Source organism: Notothenia rossii, assembly GCF_949606895.1.
Source record: "Notothenia rossii genome assembly, chromosome: 5".
NCBI classification, from domain to species: Eukaryota; Metazoa; Chordata; class Actinopteri; order Perciformes; family Nototheniidae; genus Notothenia; species Notothenia rossii.
Genome location: NC_136903.1, coordinates 41090558 through 41113838, shown reverse-complemented (window position 1 = coordinate 41113838; position 23281 = coordinate 41090558). Strand labels below are relative to the sequence as shown.

At 42.9% G+C, this 23281-nt stretch overlaps 1 protein-coding gene across 3 annotated transcripts in view; it reads right to left on the bottom strand.

Annotated features, from left to right (window-relative positions):
- The window catches only part of LOC307041411 (aminopeptidase N-like), a 388536-nt gene extending 374388 nt beyond the window's left edge, over positions 1-14148 (bottom strand). For all 3 annotated transcript variants that reach the window (XR_013808750.1, XM_079684804.1, XM_079684805.1), the window contains exons 1-2: positions 13798-14148; positions 12386-12483 (exon numbers count right to left, since the gene is read on the bottom strand). Coding sequence is in view for 2 of the 3 variants with exons in the window: in XM_079684804.1 (XP_079540930.1) it covers positions 12386-12483; positions 13798-13937 (238 nt within the window). In the remaining variant the exon portion in view is untranslated. The remainder of the gene's footprint in view (positions 1-12385; positions 12484-13797) is intronic.
- Between the last annotated feature and the right edge of the window lie 9133 nt (positions 14149-23281).

The following is a 23281-nucleotide window of genomic DNA, read 5'->3' as shown; positions in this document are numbered from 1 at the left end:
AAGGACTTCCAGGCATTCATAGACAGCCTATATTCATTATATAGCCAGTCACCAAAAAACATGCGGCAGCTGAGGGAATGTGCTCACAACCTGGACATCGCCCTCAGGAGGATTGGAAAAGTGTTCAGTGTTCGCTGGGTAGCTTCTTCATGGAGGGCAGTCTCTGCAGTTTGGCAGTCTTATCTAGCCTTGGCACAACATTTCCGTGAGGCATCAGAGGATGATACAAGGGACAGCAGAGAGAGGGCCAAATTCAAAGGTCTGCTTTCTAAGTTGTGCTCCATCAACTTCCTGAAAAGTCTTGCACTGATGGCAGATGTTCTGACTGAACTTAAGAACTTGTCAGAAATTCTTCAGAACAGGAAGACCACACACCCAAAGGCCCATGACATCATGACGACGTATGTCAAACGCATAGAAAGTTTCAATCGCTACCCAGGACAACATGCAGTTGATGCCAGTCAGGCAGAGGAAGTGAATTCAAGGGAGAGGAGTTAAGAGTTGGCAGGTCTCCCATCATTGACTCTGCTCAGTTCATCCGAGCAGTGGCAGACAATATGAAAGAAAGACTCTTCACAACCACAGCAAACACACCACAGGCCAGTGTTGCAGCCAACCGAAAAGAGGCTTATAACAGCCTTATCAATCAAATGGCAGTCCTCAACCCTGACAACTGGGACCATGACAATCCTCGATTTGGAGATAATGAGGTGAGGGCTTTGTGTGATGTCCTACATGTGAACCAACAAGAGGCTCATCTTGGATTCAAAGAATACAAGGCCAGTGGAGGAAGAAACATTCCCAACAAAATGAAGAAGTTGCTCATGGCAGTGGACACACTGTCTCCAAGCAATGCTGACTGTGCTCGGGGGTTCAGCACAATGAACAACATCATAACTGAGTATAGGAGCAAACTTACAACAAAAAATGCAGCAAATCTCCTCTTCATCAGCTCTGTGGGACCACCATGCAGACAGTGGGATCCACTGCCTTATGTGAAGACCTGGCTGGGCAAAGGAAGAAGAGCAGCCCACTCAACAAGCTGCATGGCTCGCCGGTACACAGAAGAGAGCTACTTCAGCCCTCTGTGGAAAAGTGTGTAGTTTACCTCCCTCAACATGCCTTGCTAATGGTCTGTTACATTTTGACACAAGTTGTATGCACAATTGAAAATAAATAATTGACTATACATATTGTCAAGTGTTTCTAATTTCTACCCCATAAAGGCATTAAAAATGTGAAGTTTGTGTTCAGGGATGCATGAAGCTGGGGGCGGGAGAAGAACAATATGAACCAATGAAGGTCGGGGCAGCATTATAGTACCTGCAAGAAATTCAAACCACTTTCACCCCTGGTCAGGATCCTCTCTAGGGTGCACCTGTAGAAGATCAGGATGCTCTCTATGGTGCACCTGTAGGTCAGGATACTCTCTATGGTGCACCTGTAGAAGGTCAGGATACTCTCTATGGTGCACCTGTAGAAATGGCAGAGTATCCTGGAGTCAGCCTGCGGAGGAAGAAGAGCCGCTGTCGAGCTTTTTTGGTGATGTTGTTAGTGTGAAGAGTCCATGTCAGGTCCTCAGGGATGTGGACACCAAGGAACCTGAAGCTGCTGACTCTCTCCACCGTAGTCCCATTGATGGCGATGGGGGCGTGTCCCTCTCTCTGCTGCTTCCTGTAATCCACAATCAGCTCCTTGGTTTTGCTGACGTTGAGATGGAGGTTGTTATCCTGGCACCAAGATGTCAGGTTTTCAACCTCTCTGTACGCCGTCTGTAAGCTGTGTGTGGCCACGCAGTCGTGTGTGAACAGGGAGTAGAGAAGACACTCACCAATCCGTAGTTTCAAAGCAGTGCTGCAGAGCTGAGTCTGACTCCTCACTCCAGCGCTGTATACTCCGGTGTCACCGGCCAAACCAGTCTCACAAAAAAACGTGAAATAGCTGGTTGTTGGTCCACAGGGCAAGACGTAGTATATTTAAGCAATAGCTCACGACAGGCCGTGGTATATGCTCATTATATCACAGCTAAGGGGCGTGGTTCGGCCCGACGCGAAGCAGAGTCACTCTTGCGTGACTATTGCTTTTGCGGTTACCAAGTGTGGCAATATGAAAGAAAATACAGATTCTAATTTAAATAGGTTTTATTAGAAAATAATGATGTTCAAAATAAAATAGTCCCTCCGTTGCCTTCTGCACGAAACATAGTGTGAGGTGGTTGCTATGTAACAACACTAACAGCTAGCGAACATATTAGACAGAGAGCGTTGATCGATTACTTGGCGATTTATTTAAAGGTGAGCTATCATGCTATATTTGAACAATATATTGTAGGGCCATACCTATATAAAGTATATAAATATAGTTTTCTTTTCAAAATACCAAACAGATCCTGCATTTTAGCCATGCCTCATTTCGCTCTATATGCTCTTTCCAGCTCTGTTTTTGCAGGGGACTGATTCTGTGGGCTGCAGCTGACCACGCCCCCCTGCAGGAGAGGGGAGTTTGCTTTGAGATCAGCTGCTGGGCTGCAGCGGGGAGAAGAGGGGGACAAAAAGAGATCTCCGTCCTCCGTGTTTTATTATATTATTATATAGAGTCATTATTCATTTGTTTTAAAGTTCAATAAATAACAAAGAAGAACTTTGACCGGCATTTTTCTAAATTTGTCCGGAAGATTTAAACTTTAACGGACATGTTGACCAGCGGAAAAAAATCGAACTGAAACTCTGCCCTCCCCTCGTTCCTTGGAAGAGGCGAAGAGGTGGGTGTTTGTCATCTGCTGGTGGACTAACCGGAGAGAATTACAGTGCTTGCCTCGACGGGGAGGGAGAAAAAGAGCCACAGTGGAGAATAAACAGAAGGGCAACCATGGCAACCATGCACGGGAAGTCTTCTTCGCTGCTTTTGTGGCCGACTACAGCGCCACTTACAGGCCTGGCATATGCACTACAGCGTCTCCAGCGCTTTCGAGAGGCAATGGCCGGCCGTGGCCCAACCCCACATTCCTCTGATAGGTGGAGAGTTGGCCATATAGGCGGAGCACCCCTTCTGTGTCGGAGAAAATAATTCAAATCTGGATCAGTCTGTATCAGATCCGTTGCAGCCCCGTTTTTAGAGATTTGGGTATGGAAGAAAATAGAGAGGGTTGTGTTTTCTGACACTTGGTATGTTCCCTGGAACACAGGGGACACATATTCATGTATAAAAGACGTACAAAAGTGCATTTTGCATGATAGGTCACCTTTAAATTAATGTGTATGTTGCCGTTTATTGTGCACCCACGGAAAAACTGTCCAGCATCAGTAGCATGGCTTACGTGGTTACTTGTATAGGTTGAGGTTGTTCTAGGCCAGGGGTCGGCAACAGGCGGACTGCGGTCTGGATCCAGACCCAGACGCCGACCTATAAGGACCCGGACCTATAATCAATACATTAATAGGGGATTTCAATTTTGACGGGGCGATTCTATTTTAACCGCCGCCGACAGGGGGTGAAAGAGTTCCAGTTTGTCCAAAAGTATTGCTGGGCTCTATAAATAAAGAACTACGGCAGATGTGTTTATTACAATGCAGTTGTGTGATGACTTTCAAAGAGAAAAGCAAGCACATGCGGAATGAAGTATTATTTTCTTTTTAAAAACTGTTTTCGTATTTTCTAACGCACAGTGTTGTAGTCAAGTCACCAAGTTACTCTCGAGTCACCACTCTTCTTGTCCGAGTCCAAGTCACCAAGGGAGAGTCGTAGTCGAGTCCGAGTCCAAGTCCGAGTCACCCAAGGAGTGTCCGAGTCGAGTCCGAGTCATCATTACCTGTCTTCGAGTCCGAGTCCAAGTCCGAGTCACCCAAGGAGTGTCCGAGTCGAGTCCGAGTCCGAGTCATCGTCATCATTACCTGTGTTCGAGTCCGAGTCCAAGTCCGAGTCACCTAAGAAGAGTCCAAGTCAAGTCCGAGTCCGAGTCATCATTACCTATGTCCGAGTCACAAGTCTTCATGTATTAACCTTTGTGGATATATGTGTTGAAATGTAGCTGCTCCTCTACATTGCTTTTATCCTGTCATGTTATGCTAATCTGTCTATTAAACTGCTGTGAAGCGAGTTTGGCTACAATTCTTGTAATAGGTGCTATACAAATATAAATCTTATTACTAATATTAATATTATTATTATTATTGTAAATGACCTTTAATATGTCTAACTATATTTAAAATGAGTTACCTTTTAGAGACGTTTTTATATTTTCCTATGGTAAAGTTTTCGTTTTGCACTTTTATTTTGATAGTAATAAGTTCGGGACTCTTATTTTGAAGGAACTTTTACCGGTTAACTCGGTTTACTGATAAAGATTAAGCCCCAGAAAGACGTCATTCTGCATGTTAAGTAGCCATGTGCTTTCGTGTTATCAGCTGAATCTTTATTTATTGATTAGATCACGTTACTCTGATGATAGTGTTCAAGACAGCCTATATGTCTGAACTTGATCCTTAGAGTAATGTGTTACGGAGCCTTCTCTTCAATATTGTTTCCACATAACGAGCATTTTGCGATGCTCTTTTCGAATATGGAAGCAGAATGTGTGAAAGCATACAGCACGATGCGGGGTGTCTCTAGACATCTCTAGACTGGAATAGCGGGGCCCAGTACGTGAACTCGCCTCACAGGTGCACATGCCAGGATAGAGGACATCAGACTCCAGAGAAAACTTGCTCGAGTCCGAGTCCAAGTCAGAGCGTCAATGTATAAGTCGAGTCCGAGTCATCGTGGGGGGGGAAATTCATGAGTCCGAGTCCGAGTCCAAGTCATCAAGGGGGGGGGGAATTCACGAGTCCGAGTCCAAGTCAGCGTGCCCGAGAATTCACGAGTCCAAGTCCGAGTCACGTCAATCAGTGCGCGAGTCCGAGTCGAGTCATGAGTCCCGAAAATCGGCACTCGAGTCCGAGTCCAGGACTCGAGTACTCCATCTCTGCATCGCATAAACACCATATCCCAACGTGCATTGCGACTAAAACATCCAATCAATGAGCTTCAACAATAGCTGAGGATTATGGGTAGCGTAATGTTTCCGGCTTTCCAAAATTCTTAAAAAGGAAATGTGTCTCTCAAACCAGAGACGAAAAAACACAAAAGCATTTTACACAATTTAAACCAATTAATAATAGGACAAACTAATGATTTTTAGTTGATGACTGCAGATATCACTGTAAAATCAGTGAGGCGAATGATATGCATCCCTAGCAACCACCTTAGTTCCTATGAAAATGCAGAGACCGGAAATACTGTTTTCACCTGGTGAGAGTGGACGATGGACGCTGGTCAATAGAAATGAATAGGGGGAAAGAGTATCAATCTCACAATTTCAGGGGGTGCGCGCAGAGCACTTTAAAATACGTAGAATATACACGTCCTCCTGGTGGGACCTCAAATAATCTTCGTAATATCTATACTATAGATCCTACACATCCACTGGACGTGGATTTTAAAAGTACAATACACTTCTCGCTAGAAATCGAATCAAAAGACATGGCCAATGGCCAAACTATCCTACAATTTAGGATTTTCCACAAAAAATATGTATTTTTTCTCACGCTGGTCAAGTTTACGATCACGTGACATGGACACTGGTCATTAGAAATGAATAGGAACAAAAGTAGCATGTTCCTGCAATGCCGGAGACTGCAGTTTCAGGACCGCATGTGACTATCCGATTTGCATGTCTGCCCGATTTGCACTGCGCAAGCGCTGGTTGGTCTGCCATATTGGACAGCTACGTACGGCAATCCAAATAGGCCATTTGACATCCGTACTGATCTAATGACAGAGTTTTGTTCTTGAATCAACTTTTTTGTATGAAAAGTAATTTCCCTTTTCCAGGAATCTCAACAGAAAAAGTTTGGCCAGACTAATACATTTCTAATGTTAAATAAATTAAAACAATTCACAGTTAAGAATTAGATATAAACTATTAATGCCATAAATGATTGCATACATTTACAGTTTCTTATCAGTATGATAGCTGTCAAACAGAAGTTAAATCCATTTCTCACTTATTCTAAGAATGTACTTAACCCACTTAAAGGATTTCTTCTTAAATAATCGGGAAATTACGTTGTGAAAACAATAACTCATCTCTCTCTTTCAGATAAATGTTCTCCTTTGCGAAATGCTGCTGTGTCAAATGTCCTACTTGGGTTGCCGTACGTAGCTTTCCAATATGGAAGACCAACTTGCGCTTGCGCAGTGTAAATCGGGCAGACATGCAAATTGGTCCTGGGACCGCATTCCTAGGACCCTAGTTTTTCGTGACACTGCCACCTAGCGAATAGGAGACATGAATATGAAGGTAGATATGGTGCAAAATGCGAGAGCGTGTAAAACCTGATGTGAGCACTTGCAGAAAACAAATCTGAGCTTGTGTGCATACATTTACACTTGTATAAAATATCCACTTAACTGTGAACCAAATGTACACTTGTATAAAATATCCACGTAACTGTGAACCAAATTTGAAGTCACAGAAGAAAAAAAAAAGTTTTGTAACTTGTAGAAAAAAAATGAACTTAGTGATGAAATGTTCACTTGCAGAAAAATACATATTTTTTAAATATATTTTCCATTACAACTGCAACTTGATTATTCCAGCTCTCAAATCAGTCATTACAACTTGACGAATCTGCTCTGTGGCAGTATAAATCGACGAATCTGCAGTCTTGACTTTTGCTACACTTCTTGCGATAAATGTGTCGCAAAAGTAATTTTCACCTGTAGATGTGGGGGGAGGGAGGGGGGTTGGCGCGAAGGGGCGGAGCAATCAGAATGATGAGGCTTGGGTCAGTCACAGTCACAGCCATAGTCAGGTCGTACCGGATGACTGCGGGGCTGACGGTTCGTGTCGCTACCAGTCCGCTGACATGGCGCGTCAATCAACGGTAAGTTTTGCCCATTACTTGCCCAGTATTACTTTGAATATTATTATTGTGATCGAGGATTAAATCCGCTTTGAAGACCACCGTTTTATATCGTGCAGTTTAGCCGCAAAATAACGTCAGTTAGCCAGCTAACGCTAGCTTTGTTGAGTTTATGCTAGCTAAACAAGTAGTGGTTGTAGTCTACAGCAGTAATTAATATATTATAGCCTACTGCTTTGGCACTAATGGTTGATAACCGTTTATAAAAATAAAATCAATTGAACTGTACTGAAATAATGACACATTTTATAATTTTCTTGGGCTCCTTCTGGGTTTTTAAAGCCTTTGTAAATTATCTTATATTATTATGGAAAAATATGTATTTTTCTGCAAGTGAATATTTCATCACTAAGTTCATTTTTTTTCTACAAGCTACAAAACTTTTTTTTTTCTTCTGTGACTTCAAATTTGGTTCACAGTTACGTGGATATTTTATACAAGTGTACATTTGGTTCAAAATTAAGTGGATATTTTATACAAGTGTAAATGTATGCACACAAGCTCAGATTTGTTTTCTGCAAGTGCTCACATCAGGTTTTACACGCTCTCGCATTTTGCACCATATCTACCTTCATACATGAAGATGAACGACAATTAGAGTGTGAGAAATTAGGCATTTTTGGCCACAAAGGTGTCCAGAAGTAGTATCTGACACTACGTAAAAAATAACAATGCAATCAAATCCATTTTTGTATTAAACTTTGATATATTCAAGACTCTAAAAACGACCAAAGCCCCATCCCCCTACTAATTATATTGAAAATATATAATTGTGTGTGTCTTTTTGTAATAAATAATGAGGTGTCCAGAGGTAGTACATTTGAGGAGGGCACAAGGGTTAATCTCATATATTATTTGTATTATCACCACTATTGGTTTTCTATAAATTGAAGTTTGTATTGATATTCTAGTGTTAATGATGGTTGTTTTAGTGGTTTTCTGCCTCTGGAGCGACAAAGGCTTCATATGAATGGCTGCTCTCTTTCTGTCACTGGGCATGCACAAGATAAATGAAACTAGGGGAAATGGGGAATGTTGGTAAATTCCATTAAGATGAACACTTCATTAAAGCATGATAAAATACCACTAGGAGACTCCAGAGGGGTCTGGGAGAACGGAAAAACGGAGGGAGGGAGGATGGGGACATGGGGCGGTGAGAGACAAGGAAGGGATTCACTTCCACCGTCATTTCCCAGCAATAGAAAGTTAGACACAAAATAAAACGAAATCATCCTAAAAATATTTTTCATGCATTTTTAGATCGTTAATAACAAGCATTACAATTTCTAAAGAGACCCGCTAAATATAAAAAAATATTTTCATCATATTTCTTTAATTTCTGCAAAAAAAAAAAAATGTCATGCATTTTTAGATCGTTAATAACAAGCATTCCAATGTCTAAAGAGACTCGCTATGTATGAGACTCAATAGAGTGGTGCAGGGATGACGTATTTACCCAGAAGTAAACTGCGCATGGGTTCCCTCGACAAAAAATGGGATTTCTCCATAGGATTTTGAAAAATAGCTCGAAATAAGGTCTGTGGAAAGCGAACCTGTTTGACAAATGCACGTTTTGTTCTGCCAGATAATCCCCACATGTCTACCCTACTTTTATAATTTTCAAATCATAAATCTAATCTCCAGAAGCTAAATGCTAACGTTATGCTATAAAGGAACGACAGCCGAGTAAAGCAGGGTCGTGACTTCAACGTCATGCCAACTTAAGATCCATATTCAAAAATACAGATTCAGAATTGTACAAGTTGAAGCGTTTGTTTTAACAGTTTGCAAGAGTGCAGGTACTTGCTTTCAAGCCAAACAGGGCAAACAAACTTAGCGGGAGTGTTTACGTGTTCGACGTAATGACGTACAACGTTCTCGACAACTTCTGTAGTCCTATTCAGCCACTTGTTAACAACCATCTTTTTTCAGACAAGTAAACTCTTCAAAAATCACCAGTGGGGTCACTGCTGATGTATTTAATGTCGTAGAACAAAGCGTGATCCGTCTCTTAAATTTGAGTCATCCACACACCTTATTTCCAGCTATTTTCCAAAATCCTATGGAGAAATCCCATTGACTCTGAGACTGTACCACTCAATACTCGCTGGTTGTACATTTGCGGGCATCCAGTTCGCTAGGTGGCGATGTTGCAAAAAAACTAGGGTCCAAGGATTGCGGTCCGGTCCCAGGACTGCGGTCCTGAAACTGCAGTCTCCAGCATTGCAGGAACATACTATTGAAAAGATATTGTATCCATGTCACGTCTTGAGAGGGTTATTTGTGAATATACTACGTTTTGCCCTGTGGATTAACGTAGCTATTTCATGTTTTTTTGTGAGACTGGGTTGGTTTCTGCCTGTAAGCAGGCAGCAGCAGCAGTGAGATGTGGTCTGATTTGCCAAAGGGAGGGTGAGGGAGAGCTTTATATGCTTTATATACATGTTGTTACTACCGCGCGTCGGCCAGCTGATGTGCTGGTAGTACTTCGGCAGGATTTTCTCATGTCGGCGGATGTAAAGTCCCCGGCCGTGAATTTTCTGTCCTGTCCATTACACCATAGAACTCGTCCAGCGCTGAAAAGGCATCCTGCTTCTGAGTTTATCCAGCTTGTTATCCAGTGACTGGACATTTGCTAGAAGGTGAGGCAGGTTTGAACTTTTCCACACTCTCACTAGCACTCCGGCCCGGGATCTCGCTTCCTCTTTCTTGTGACAGCTCACATACAGCAACAACTGAAGTTACCTACTGTAACTCCATCTTCTGTGAGTATAGGTGTAGCCCTCTAAGGCTATCGCTATTGGGTAATCCCCTGCGCACCCGCGCAGCACTGAAACACTTGTAGTCCACGGGCACCTGCGAGGTGGGCCCCACCCTCGTGCTCACTTCCGGTATAAATAGGAAGGAGGCCCGACAATCTGCTGTTATTGTTGAGTAAATAACAGTGTGTTATTTAGAAAAGAGTAACAAATTAGAAGGAAAAAAAGATTTAAAAAAAATAAAGATTTAAGTATTCTGAGGCTCTAAGGCCCATTTCTTTTCCTCACTGATGGCAAAAAAACAAAAAAAAGTCAGACATTATACGATTTAAAATAAAAACAATAATTGCAGCTTGATATTGAGTAAGAACCATAGACTTTACATATAAAGAACATGTTTTTATGAACCACACAGCTTCCCGTCTTCCAAGACCCGACCGGACAAAAAGACGTGTTGCAGGCACGAAACACACTACCAATAGAAATACATTGCTTTTAAAATCGTTCTGTGTGACACGAAAAAAAGGGGGAAAATCGTGTTGGTGAACACGAATCAATAGATTTGATGTTGTGACTATAACACGAAATGCCGTGAGACTGGGTTGGTCCACATGCGCTGCCACCAGAGGTGGGGACTCGAGTCACATGACTTGACTCGAGTCGGACTTGAGTCGCATATTTTTGGACTTGAGACTTGCTTGACTAACATTGATAAAAGACTTGACTTGACTTTGACTTGGTATTTGTGACTTGAGACTTGACTTAAGCTTGAGACAGATGACTTGAAAGGACTTGACTTTTTAAAATTAAATATTTGCGTTTGTTTTTGTAGTGAGATATTACATTTAGTTTTTTCGAAACGTAATTGGATGATTATAGCGCCGTGCGCCCAAACCTGGCAACCCACTAGAAGGCAGGAGTCTCAGTTAACATGGCAGCGGCTAGCGTTACTCCAAAAATAGGCAAGTTTGGATTCAAGGATTATGTTGTCGATGACGCTAATAAGAAGAGAACAGCGGTAGGCAGAGTCTGCAGTATAAAGATCAGTGACACGACCACCACAACATCCAACTTCATTCGTCACTACAAAAACCCCCACAGAGAAAGTTACGTGAATGTGTTGTGTTAGCTAGAAAGCTAACGTTAAGTTTAAGCTACGTTAGACTTGGTTTCAAATCGATTAAGCATTGCAAAGAGAAGACAAAACGGTAAATGAACACTAGAACAGCCAAGTGATCCATTTTGACTAACCCTGATACTGACGGGCTGTCAGGGGAAGGAGAGAGAGAGGGGAAAATAGATGCCTCGTTTATTTCCCCTGTGTTATTATCAGAAGTTACTGTACACTTTTGAATAATGTAGTTTGTTTAAATGTTTTAATTATGTTGTTTTTGTTTGTAGAAGTGCATCATTCTTTAATTTATTGTAAAAATGAATCTGAACTTTTTGATCTGTTATGATGATAAACTGAAGCAATTTCTAAATGAACCCAATTAAGTGATTTTTAAATCGTCCTACTTAGTTTATAAGGAAATGATGAAGAGGAAAAAATTAAATGATTTGAAAATGATATCTATGTAGGTGCTGACGCTGTTGGCGGTTCTAGTGTTAACAGAAATTTAAATTAAATATGTGTAATGGCAAATGCCCTATATGATTTTCTTACCTGGAATTCTGCCTTTTTGAACAGACTTTTTGAGTCCCAGCTATATTGTCTGCAGTTCTGGGGTTAATATGAATCTAATATGATTGTCTGATCATTCTTGACTTGCTTGACTCTCACCACAGTGACATGGGACTTGCTTGATACTTGTAGGTCAAGACTTGAGACTTGCTCATGACTTGCACATGTAGGACTTACTCCCACCTCTGGCTGCCACTCTGAGAAATACTCTGAGAGCGGACATACATGCTCGTGATTTGCTGTGGTCGTCATGGTGACGAGCCACGCCAGAGCCCTCTGCGCCGCTGCCCGTGAGGCAACCGAAAGGGCTGCGAGGGAGCCTCCACACGCTGCGTTTCACTCCGGCTCTCATCATGCGGTGCGTACACGCTCAGGGGATGAGTGGAGGTGTGTGCAGTGCTATCCACAAGAGGCGTTATAACGGCACTCGTGGGCTTAGTATGAGCGTGTGTAGGAGGTATATCTGGGACAGAGGAATGCCGCGAGCTCTGCAGTTTATTAACCGATAGTTTAAAAACAGCAGGCTTCTGCAGCGAGCCCTGCTGGCTACTAACCGACAGGTTAGTGACAGCTGGCTTAGTTAGCGAGCTCTGCAGTTTATTAACCGATAGGGGGGCTCAACTGGTTAATGTAAACATTGGCAGAACCCTAATACAAATAAGAGGAGCTCGTGACACGGCGGCCAATCCACAGCACCGTATTTTTCAAGTACAAGATCTGAGTACTGTTCCCACCTCTGTAAATTGTGTATCTTAAGAGCAAAAGGCCTTTTGGGCTATGTGTGTTTGTTTTGTGTAGAACAGGATGTCAGAATAATGGGGTGCTACAACAATGGATAACCATTGACCTGTAACCTGCAGTGGGCCAACACCAACCACTGGCTTCTAAATGGCTGCTTTATTTTAAAAGTCATTGTAAAAGAAGAAAACAGAAACCTCAGCTACACAAGCACAATAATTGGTTTTAGTAATGTTCATTACCTGTAAAGATGTAGAGGCCAGTTATCGGGTCACAGATGAACCGAGGCCAAAGGGAGACGTTGTAGTAGGCAGGGACCAAAGCAGTGGGGAGACGATAGCTGAGGGGGAAAAAATAAGATTACTTATAACCTAATTTTTTTTTTAAACTAAACACGATTTTGTGTTGACTTTGTTTGTTTTGGGCTTAATATTAAGACAAATTAAGGCTTACAAATATGAGAAGCCTAATCAACAGATTCAAAGTATCTGACTGGCTCTGCAGGGAGATTCACTGACTGGTTGAAGATAGGCTTACAAAGGCTGCTGACTGACTAGAACTGACCTTACAAACAACTCCTCCAAAAATCTTCAAAATTGGCTCGATGTAGTTATTTAATTAGATGTAATTAGATGTGTAGTGTGGTATACCTCCATAATCTTCAGTGTGGTTAACAAAAATAATACATCTTATAGCGTTTTTCCTGGTGCTCAAAGCGCTTAATTAAACTATGAATCAAAACTTCCAAACACCTTGTCCTGGACATAGTTTATACAGTATAAACTGGGACTGAAGTCCAGAGTCTGCAGAAGTCAAAGTATTCACACGCACAGACTGCCTTGGGTTCTGAATTTGTCGCCCCTTGGCCATCAGATGTGAAGGCGCTGATTGGCTGAATTTAATGTTTTGCTTGCATAGTTTTCGGGTAGCAACGGTCAGCGATTGGTTGGCTGCTGCACTTACTGGGGTGCTTTTCTGAGTACCCCAGACGAGAGAGGGGAAATGAACATACTGCAATGGTTCTGATTTTATATATTAAACATTACTGTATATTGAAACACACTTAGTGAAGTTTTATTAAAATAATCTCTATCTGAACAATTAAATATGCTTTCCACTGAAGGGGGGGAGGCGCCACAACTGCACTCTACATACTGTATGTTCTGTTACCAATAGACACACTATAAACCATATACATTTTATGTATAGTGCCCTCACTATGAAATAGTTACATACAATTTTTTCAATAAGAACATAAGATTACACCACATTCATTTCAGAGGCAATGAGCTGTGAGCACAGTAAAGTAATGTTGATCTCGGGGATATAGAAGATGGAGAAGAAGAGACAGTTATTTCTTCACTTGATGTGTTTTTTTTTACTTACATTGATGGAAAAACACTAATACTTATTACACAATGTTTCTTTTGAATTTTAACTTTTATTTAAATAAGAGTCTGTCTTGCTCCAACAGGGATCAATATAAACCAAGATTTAAAAAAAAAAAATTCTCATTCATGTTGTATGGCACCATGTGAAGCCAATTTGATCTTTCTATCTGCATGCACTTAACTTTCAGCAAATTGTTTATTACTTTTTAACATCCTTTGATGAGACAGCTTTGTCAAACATTTTGTCGGATCGGATGTCCTACCTGTCCCAAGGAGCTGTCCCGTCACCATTGTCTCCTCCTGTCAGGGCAATAGTCCACAACGTGATGATGGTTGCTATTGAGACCAGGGCTAAGAACACACACAGAATGCGGAGCTTGTTAACTCTGCAGCTTTTCCCCATGTCCAAACAAACAGCACAGGAGTTCCACGGATAGATTTGAATGGAATTACTGCGAGGAAATCAGTTGACTAAAACTGCTAATTCACGCTTTAGTGTCACTAAAATGACTGCTATGTGGTAAAAGTTCTGATTAAAACAAAAGAAGAACAATGCATTCACTGAGTCTCAGATTGCATGCAGAATGACAAGCACAAGTTACACCAGGATGTAAGTCCTCACAACTGAACCCCCCCCCCACCACCTCTCTCTCTTTTTATGGAGTCTTCTTAGTATTTGACACCAATGGATGATATATTAGGTCATAACAGCTCTCATGGATAAGGTGCAAGAGGAAACGGTTGATAACCATTTGCTCAGAAGTGACTGTTAAAAGAGTGATGATGATAATTAACTATCTACAATAAAGTTTTACTGGATGGTACATATCAGTCAAAAAACAAGGCATGTCTGCTCAGAATTCCCACAGGATTTTAAGATTATTTTTGTCTTTTGGTGCCTGACAGGCTGGTCTGAGTATTTCAGAAACTGCTGATCTACTGGGATTTTCACACACAACCATCTCTACTAGGGATCGACCGATAAGGCTTTTTCAAGGCCGATACCGATACCGATTATTAGTAATCAAGGAGACCGATAACCGATATTTGGAACCGATATACATTTGCAGTAAAATCAGAAAATCTTTGTGTCAAAATGTAGAATAACACAAACACAACCTCTTTGAAATGCATTTAAGCATATAGCCTATTATGTTTAATGAACTTTTAAACATCTTACAACTGGTTTCCTTTTTTTTTAGTGCATCCATAGATCTGCAATGAGTTAGAGAAAGACAGAGTTAAAAGTGGGGCTGCAGGCTGACATGCTTAACTAACAATAATGCTTAATTTATTATATCAAAACAATGCCTGTCTATCTAGCATAAAATCCCAATAAACTGCGAGCAACTATAAAACACTAGTGCTAGCTAATGTTTTGCAAAATATTAAAAGTGAGGCTATTACAACGTTATAACGTTAGTCTAGTAGCCTCACTTCTAATATCTTGCTAAACATTTGCTAGATACATGTTGGCTAGCTAATGAGCTTCACATATCAACCTGAAAAACTGCGAGGCTCCACTCGCAGCCCCCCCTCCGCACCACAGTTACTCCGCTGCGAGACGCTGCACGCACCCCCAACTCTGACTGACTTCCCGCGTCCCTGTGTAACTGGGAAACTGATAGAATTGGATCATAAGATCGTGGTGTTTTTGCAACTTCAGCATAGGGGTTTGGGATGTTTATTGAACTTCGGCTTTCAACTGATTTACCTTCGAAACAAATGTATGGCTCTGCCGCTCAGCGCTGCTGCATGCCTCTGTCTGTGTCTGCTTTCTTCGCACCTGCCTGTAATCTGAGAAGGTCCCGCCTCTCTGGCTGGCTCCCGCCCGCAAAATCTTCAGTGTTGATTGACACTTCAGTAATAGCCTATCAGATAGCGCTGTGGGCGGGACATTGCTCGTGTACAGAGAGTGGTGACTGCAGCCAGAGAAAGGGCCGCATCAGAGCCAAAGTTTTATCGGCAATTTTATAAAAAAAGGCCGATACCGATAATCGGTCAAATGCGGAATATCGGCCTCGATAATCGGCCTGGTCTGATGAGACTTGATTTCTGCTGGGAAATTCGGAAGGTAGGATCAGAATTTGGCTTAACCACATAAATCATGTATCAAGGGTTCAGGCTGGTGGGGATGGTGTAATGGTGTGGGGGATATTTTATTGGCATAGTTTGGCCCCCTGGGTACCAATTGAGTACAATCATTTCAGTATTGTTGCTGACCATGTCCATCCCTTTATGACCACAGTGTACCCGTCTTCTCATTGCTACTTCCAGAAGTATAATGTAGAAGATTTCAAGGCTTTATTGTCCTAGCCTTGGAAAACCAAGAATTGAGGAATAGACTAGCAGGTGTGCGTCATTATGCGAGGCCCCGCCTTAAATGGAGCCCGATTTCCGCCAAATATTTGGAGATATGTGCACAGTAGCTACAGTGTAGATATGGCGATGAAAAACTTAAGTCGCAGGCTCCTCCAACTGTTGTTGCTATTTTTCTGATAATTAGTTTTGATCCTCATTCTGAGGGAATTGTTTTTGTTACCTCGTCAAAAGCGTAGATCCTTTTTTGTGACCTGTTATTGGAAATAAAGTATTTTTCTAATACTTTACCTCTGTCTCCTGGGATCGTGCATTTGAGTCCTACTACCTTGTGTTTTCAAGTTTGTGACAGAACGAACTGGCGACAATGGACTCAGACAACACAAAGACACTTCACGCCGCTCTGTCAGCCCAAGGCGTCAAGATCTACTAGCTTGAGGAGCTGGAGACTCCAATAACTGCAGCCTTCCTTGTGCAGTGCGACCTGCATTTCCAACACAACCCAGGAGCCTTTTCATCAGACCATGCAAGGGTGGCATTCATCGTGTCCCATTTAATGGGGAGAGCTGCAGCCTGGGCTACCGCAGAATGGTCCAGAGACTCTGAGATCTGTTATTCATTATCCGACTTCACAGACACTATGAGGCGCATACTCGACCACACATCGCCTGCCACAGAAGCCAGCAGAAGACTTCTGCAGATGCCTCAGCACAGCGAGTGGAACACTCCGGTGCTCCGCTCCACTTTCAGATCCGATAAAGGACCAGCTGGCTCCTCTGAAGGTGCCAAGGTACCTAGAGTCCCTCATCTCTGTGTCCATCCGGGTCGACAACCGACTTCGGGAGCAGGAGCGCCGGCGCACAGGTGTCCGTCCTCCCAGTCCCCAGGGATTCCCTGTGAGAATCCTCCCACCAGGAAGGTCCTTCCAGTCCACGACTTCGGACCATCGGAGGACAGCGCCTCCGCTTGCTTCGGAGGAACCCATGCAGCTGGGTAGGACCAGGCGTTCTCTGGAGGAGATGCAGCGCCGTCTGTGGGAGGGCTGCTGTTTCCTCCTCGTCCCGTAACCCAGGTAAACCTCTCCATTAATAATCAGGCCATTGACCAAGGGGTATTAATAGACTCAGGGGCTGACGAAAGCCTAATGGACTGGGGCATAGTCCAACAGCTGCAGGTAAAAACTGTCCCTCTTTCTCGCCCCTTTAACGCAAGTGCCTTAGACGGCCGCCTTTTGTTCACAGTGCACAGAACCTATTCAGATCACTGTAAATAAGGACCACACAGAAACAATGCAATTTCACATTTTCGAATTTGCTCAGCACCCAGTGATTTTGGGTTTCCCATGGCTAAAGATCCACAACCCCCAGATTGACTGGCGCTACGGGAAAATTAAGGCGAGGGGGGGGGATTGTAATAATAGATGTAAACATTCACGAGCTGCTCATGCACCGATCGAACATGCTGGAAATGCTGTAGATCATCCTGATTATCCTGATCTGCGGAAGGTACCCCCATGCTACCACGATTTAAGGGACGTTTTTAATAAATCTAAAGCCATGTCGCTACCTCCCCACCGATCTTTCGACTGCCCCATTGACCTTCTAGCGGGAGCCCCCATCCCCAGAGGGAGACTATATTCCATCTCAGGACCGGAGAGAGCAGAAATGGACGACTACATTTCCTACTCACTCAAGACAGGGATTATTCACCCCTCATCCTCACCAGCCGGGGCGGGTTTTTTCTTCGTAGGGAAGAAAGATGGGTCACTGAGACCCTGCATAGACTACAGTCATCTCAATGACATTACCGTGAAGAACCGCTACCCACTGCCACTCATGTCCTCTGCCTTCGAACTGCTTCAAACTGCCAAGGTATTCACAAAGTTGGACTTGAGAAACGCATACCACTTTGTTGGAATAAGAAAGGGGGATGAGTGGAAGACGGGGTTAGGTGGAAGACGGAGTTCAATATTTAGTGATGCCTTTTGCAATGCACCAGCTGTTTTTCAAGCTTTTGTGAACTAAGTTTTGCGGGAGTTTCTGAATATTTCAGTTTTTGTGTATCTTGATGATATCTTGATTTTCCAAGACTCTAAAATCCATGTTAACCATGTACTTTAGGTTCTGCAGAAACTGCTTGAGAACCACTTGTACGTTAAGGCAGATAAATGTGAGTTCAAAACAGAGACGGTCCTTCTTAGGATAAATAATCTCACCTAATCAGGTACAGATGGAACCTGCCAAAGTCAGTGCGGTGTCCAATTGGCCAACACCAGACTCTAGAAAAATGGTTAAGCAGTTTTTAGGATTTGCTAACTTCTATAGGAAGTTTATTAGAAACTTCTGTTCTGTTGCGGCCCCTCTGAATGTTCTTACTTCTTCAAAGGTTCCCTTCAAATGGACTCCCCAGGCTCACATCGCCTTCCAGCGCCTCAGGGAAAGATTCACCATTCCGGATCCCCAGCGTCAGTTTGTGGTCGAGGTCGACGCTTCCAATTAGAGAGCGGTGTTGTCTCAAAGATCAGTGGAAGACAACAAGATGCACCCGAGTGCCTACCTGTCACGTAAGTTGACAGCTGAAAAGAACTAGGATGTGGGAAATAAAGAACTGTTAGCAGTCAAAGCTGCCCTCGAGGAATGGAGGAACTGGTTAGAGGGGGCAGAGCAGCCTTTCTTAGTCTGCACGGACCATAAAAACCTGGAATACATTTCAAAAGCTAAACGCCTCAACTCTCGCCAGGCCAGGTGGACATTATTTTTTAGTAGGTTCCACTTTACGCTCTCTTTTCATCCTGGGTCCCAGAACCGGAAGCCTGATGCTCTGTCTCGCCTTTGCGACCCAGAACCACTTGCCCTAGAACCCAAAACCATCCTTCCACTGAACCGTGTGGATGGAGCGTTTTCTTGGCAAATAGAATCAGACGTGAAGCAAGTGAATGTTGTGAGCCCGGCACCTAGGGAGTGCCTGAGAAACCTGTTGTTTGTCCCGTGTCTCTTCGCTCCAAGGTAATCCACTGGGCTCACACGTCTTGGCTCACGTGCCATCCTGGTGTTAAACTAACCATGTTTATGATCAAACAGCGGTTCTGGTGGCCAGCCATGAAGACGGAAGTGGCGGAGTACGTAGCAGCCTGTCCTGTGTGTGCCGTAATAAGACCTCAGTTCCAGATGGGCTTGCTTCAGCCGCTGCCTGTTCCCCAACGTCCCTGATCAAACATTTCCATGGACTTTGTGACAGGACTCCCACCATCCAAATGCAATACTACGGTCCTGAGAGTGGTGGACCGGTTCTCCAAGATGGCTAATTTCATCCCCCTAACCAAGCTTCCCTCTGCCAAGGGTACCGCAGAGGTCATGATGAACCAGGTATTCAAGATCCATGGTTTTCCTAGTGACACTGTTTCCAACAAGGGTCACAGTTTGTTTCCGCATTCTGGAAGGAGTTTTGCCGGCTCTTAGGCGCCACTCTAATGGACTATCGGAGCGCTTGAACCAGGAACTGGAGACTACTCTACGTTGTCTTGTCTCCCAGAACCAGGCCACCTGGAGCGACCACCTCACATGGGTTGAGTTTGCCCATAACATTCTCCCCAAAGCGGAGACTGGTCCCTCTCCCTTCCATTGTGCCAATGGCTACCAGACCCCACTGTTTTCGTCCAACAAAGGAGAGGTAATGGTGCCATCAGCTCATGCCATAATTAGACGCTGCCGCCGGATCTGGGCCGGTGCTCACCAGGCCTTACTCAGAAGCTCAGCCCGGATGAAGGCTGTATCAGACGTGCATCGCAGGGCTGCTCCCCTCTACAGGACGGGCTAGAAGGTCTGGCTCTCCACCTAACTCTTCATGTCGCCTCCAAGAAATTGGCCCCAAGGTTTGTGGGTCCATCCCCTGTAATCAATCCTGTGTATCTCATGTCTGAGCTATAATGAAGGAAGATACACAAGGAAAGAGATAGGGAGGTGTAAAATAAGCGTCAGTCAGTGGAACTGGAACTGCGGTAAAAGCCCCCTGAAAGAGGTTCATAGGACTGTTTGCTTCTTTTCAATTAGAAACAACAGCCAGTCGGGAAACTCCAGCTCTCCACCTACCAATTGTGTAACTCAGGCAGAGGTTTATTAAAGGGTGGACCAGTAGCGTAGGCAGAAATGTATTTTAGGGTGGGCCTGTAAAAAATATGGTGGGCCAGATTTTTCTTCTGCGCATAAGAAGCTAACAACAATCCCCGCCGGTACCGGTGGCAAATTACTTTTAGAATACTTTTGGAATACTTTCTTTTTCCATAACAGATGGGTATGTTTTGGTGAACAGAAGACACATATTTTACTGTTTTAATGGCTTATTAAGAGCACAAACACAACATCTTGGTGTCATTCTGGACAGCTCTCTCATCTGCTCCCAAAACATCACCTGGACTGCATTCTTTGTACTGTCTTAAAACCTTTCCTTAGAATATGTTATGAATTGTAAGGTGTCCTTGGGTGCTTTGAAAGGCGCCCCTAAATAGAATGAATTATCATTATTATTTATTATTATTATCTGAAACGATGTAATCACTTTTAAAACGTTTTCCGGTCACTTGCCCCATGCATTCAGCAGCAGCAAGCCATTCACTTTGATTTGATCCCGTTATAAATGTCATCATTTCGAAAATAAAGAAATGCTACATAAACGTTATCTTGCACATTTTATCTAACCATCTCCATTTCTAACTTTCAATATATTTAAAAAGAGATCTCTCTCTCTCTCATCTGCGTGCGGGGGCGGGGCCTCACAGACACGCTGCATCTCTCTCTCGCTCACTGACATGCTGCAGCGCTGCAGTGTGCACACAGTTCTGCCGGTAATGAATATTACATTTTGTGAGGAAACTTTTCCACCAATAATTCCAATAAGTATTCCAAAATGTATTCACTTCAGGTTTACGAAAGTAACTGTAATGAGATTACTCGTTTTTCAAATGTAACGCCAGCTGAATACACTTTATTTGTGTATTCTGATTACGTAACGAGTTACATGTATTCCGTTACAACCCAACCCTGTGTATATCTCTCCGGACGGTCCACCAGCAGATCAAAAACACCCACCTCTCCGCCTCTTCTAAGGGACGAGGGAACCGTGCGGCAGAGTTTCCGTTAACATTTGTTTTCTTCTAACAGCTCAGCAGCAGCAGGAGAGGTGGGGAGAGGGAGACGTGGGGAGAGGGAGGCGGGGCTATTTCATCGTTATCAGAAAATGATCGTATAGATCGCCGCTAGATGAGGGCAGTGGGGGCTCTTCTTGGAGTCTGGCTTTTTTTTTAAAACCAAAGTTCATTAGTGAACTTTGAGCCATCATTTATTTTGCAGGCAGCTCTCTGCCTCTCTCACGTTATTATGGCACGCGCCAGAACCAACAATCAGTTTTTCCCGTAAATGAGTACGATTCAGAGGATAAAACACATTCAACATTAATTAGCTGGATATTTGTTCACTTGAATTTCACTTTGAATTCTTGGATATTCTCAATGGGTGAATACATATTTTTTAAATGACACCGAAGCTTTCTCAGGGTGGGCCAATGAGTAAACTGGGTGGGCCTGGGCCCACCCTGGCCCTATGGTGGCTACGCCACTGGGGTGGACACAGTTTGACAGATTAATTATAAAACACGTTTAATAAAAGAAAGAAATTCTTTAGTTTTCCAAAAAAAAAAGTTTTTCTCATAGCCTTTTAAAATTGAATACATGTCACTCATCAATATTAATCATTTTAAGAAATTCCTGCTGACCTTACACTAATCTGCTCTCTCAGAAGGGAGCCATGTCATTAATCTTTAATCTTTAAGGCCCTTACTCAGGGCCTCCCCTACCGACACGCAGAACACAGGGCCACATCTTGCGCAGGGGGCCTCATCTTATGCGCAAATGCGGAGCAATTATGCACGCCACAGTTTCCCCGTAGCGAGGCTCCGGCGCTAACAGTTCATGAGCGTGCTCTACTGGTTCGACACATTTATAGTTGTTTTTTGTTTTTGCACATAATAACTTTCCTGTCATTTCAGATCCCGCCTTCCTCCAGGCTCTTACAATCAGCTCACTCCCCTCACCTGGGGCCTCATTTATAAAGGGATATAGGCTCAAAAAATGGCGTACGCCAGTTTCTATGCAATGTTTTTATTTATAAAATACTAACTTAACGGGAAAAGGTGCAGTCCTCCACACAAACTCTAACCCAGGGGTACTCAAATACAAATCTTAAAACCTCTTAAGCCCCACGGATCCGGTTCCGGGGCCGAAATCGCATCATTTGCAGGAAACAACGTCTAAGGAACCTTAATATTTAATAAACTATGAATATTTGATATCAATATAACGGGAAAAAAATCATTTAACTGATCTTTTTCATTTAAAAAAACAAAAAAAAACACAATGATAACAGTGAGCCTCTGAATTAGCCCCGAGCGAAAAATGCTAACCTATTACTGCACCGAAAATCACTCCTAGCTCCCTTATTACTTATCCTAGCTGCACATCCAACACATCGTTTATGATCGTAAAGACACAGAATCTAAGGGTGCCCACCTTAACACTGAAAGATACAAACTTGCAACATTATCAACAAAAACGTACATCAAAACATGTGGTGCTAGGTAGCCTACAACGCTAACATGGCTTACCTTTGTTTTGTCTGGTCAAAACTGGTCCTCAATGGCATTAAAACGATAACAACGATGCTGTAGTTAATCCATAGGTTAATATCCAATGTGGCTGTGTCCCCTTTGAAATGTTCTGATAATCTATAAGCAATACAACTACAATTCCGTTTTCAAATAGTAGAGCAGGCCATTCCTACGCTCTGTAGAAGATTGAATGTGCGAAAATGCCATCTTTTTTTTTTAACATGAGTGTGTGCGGGACGATTTCCCTTCGATTGTATTGGCTCTGACGGTCAGAAAGAGATGTCACATGTCAAAATCGAAGAAGGGGGGCCAGAGATAAGGAAAATCCACCCAAATGGCCCCAGAAGAGGTTTTTTTTGCTAAATCTGTCTAAAAAGGTCAAATATCACTTGTTTTGCATCAATGTTGATACAGGGTACTTTAGATTCCTAAAGCTTTTAGTCTACTAACCCATCATCAAAGGTTAGTTTTCACTATAAGTACAAAATATTTTTGGGACGGACACTATAATTTACAGTTTTTTACCATGTTCAATCTGAATTTTCTTTAAAATCAAAACCATCTATATTGATTCTAACTTTTCTACATCTAACTCACAGGTTTATCATTACTTTGAGAAAAAAGATTATTAATTTAAACCTTTTTAGAAGGGAAGATATGGTCATTTGTTCTGGGAATGTCATTTTTGAGCCTGAAACCTGAAAAACAGGCTTGGGGCCTAACAGGTTAAAGGTCCAAAAAAAATGTTTCAATGAGACAAAGGTCAGTTTA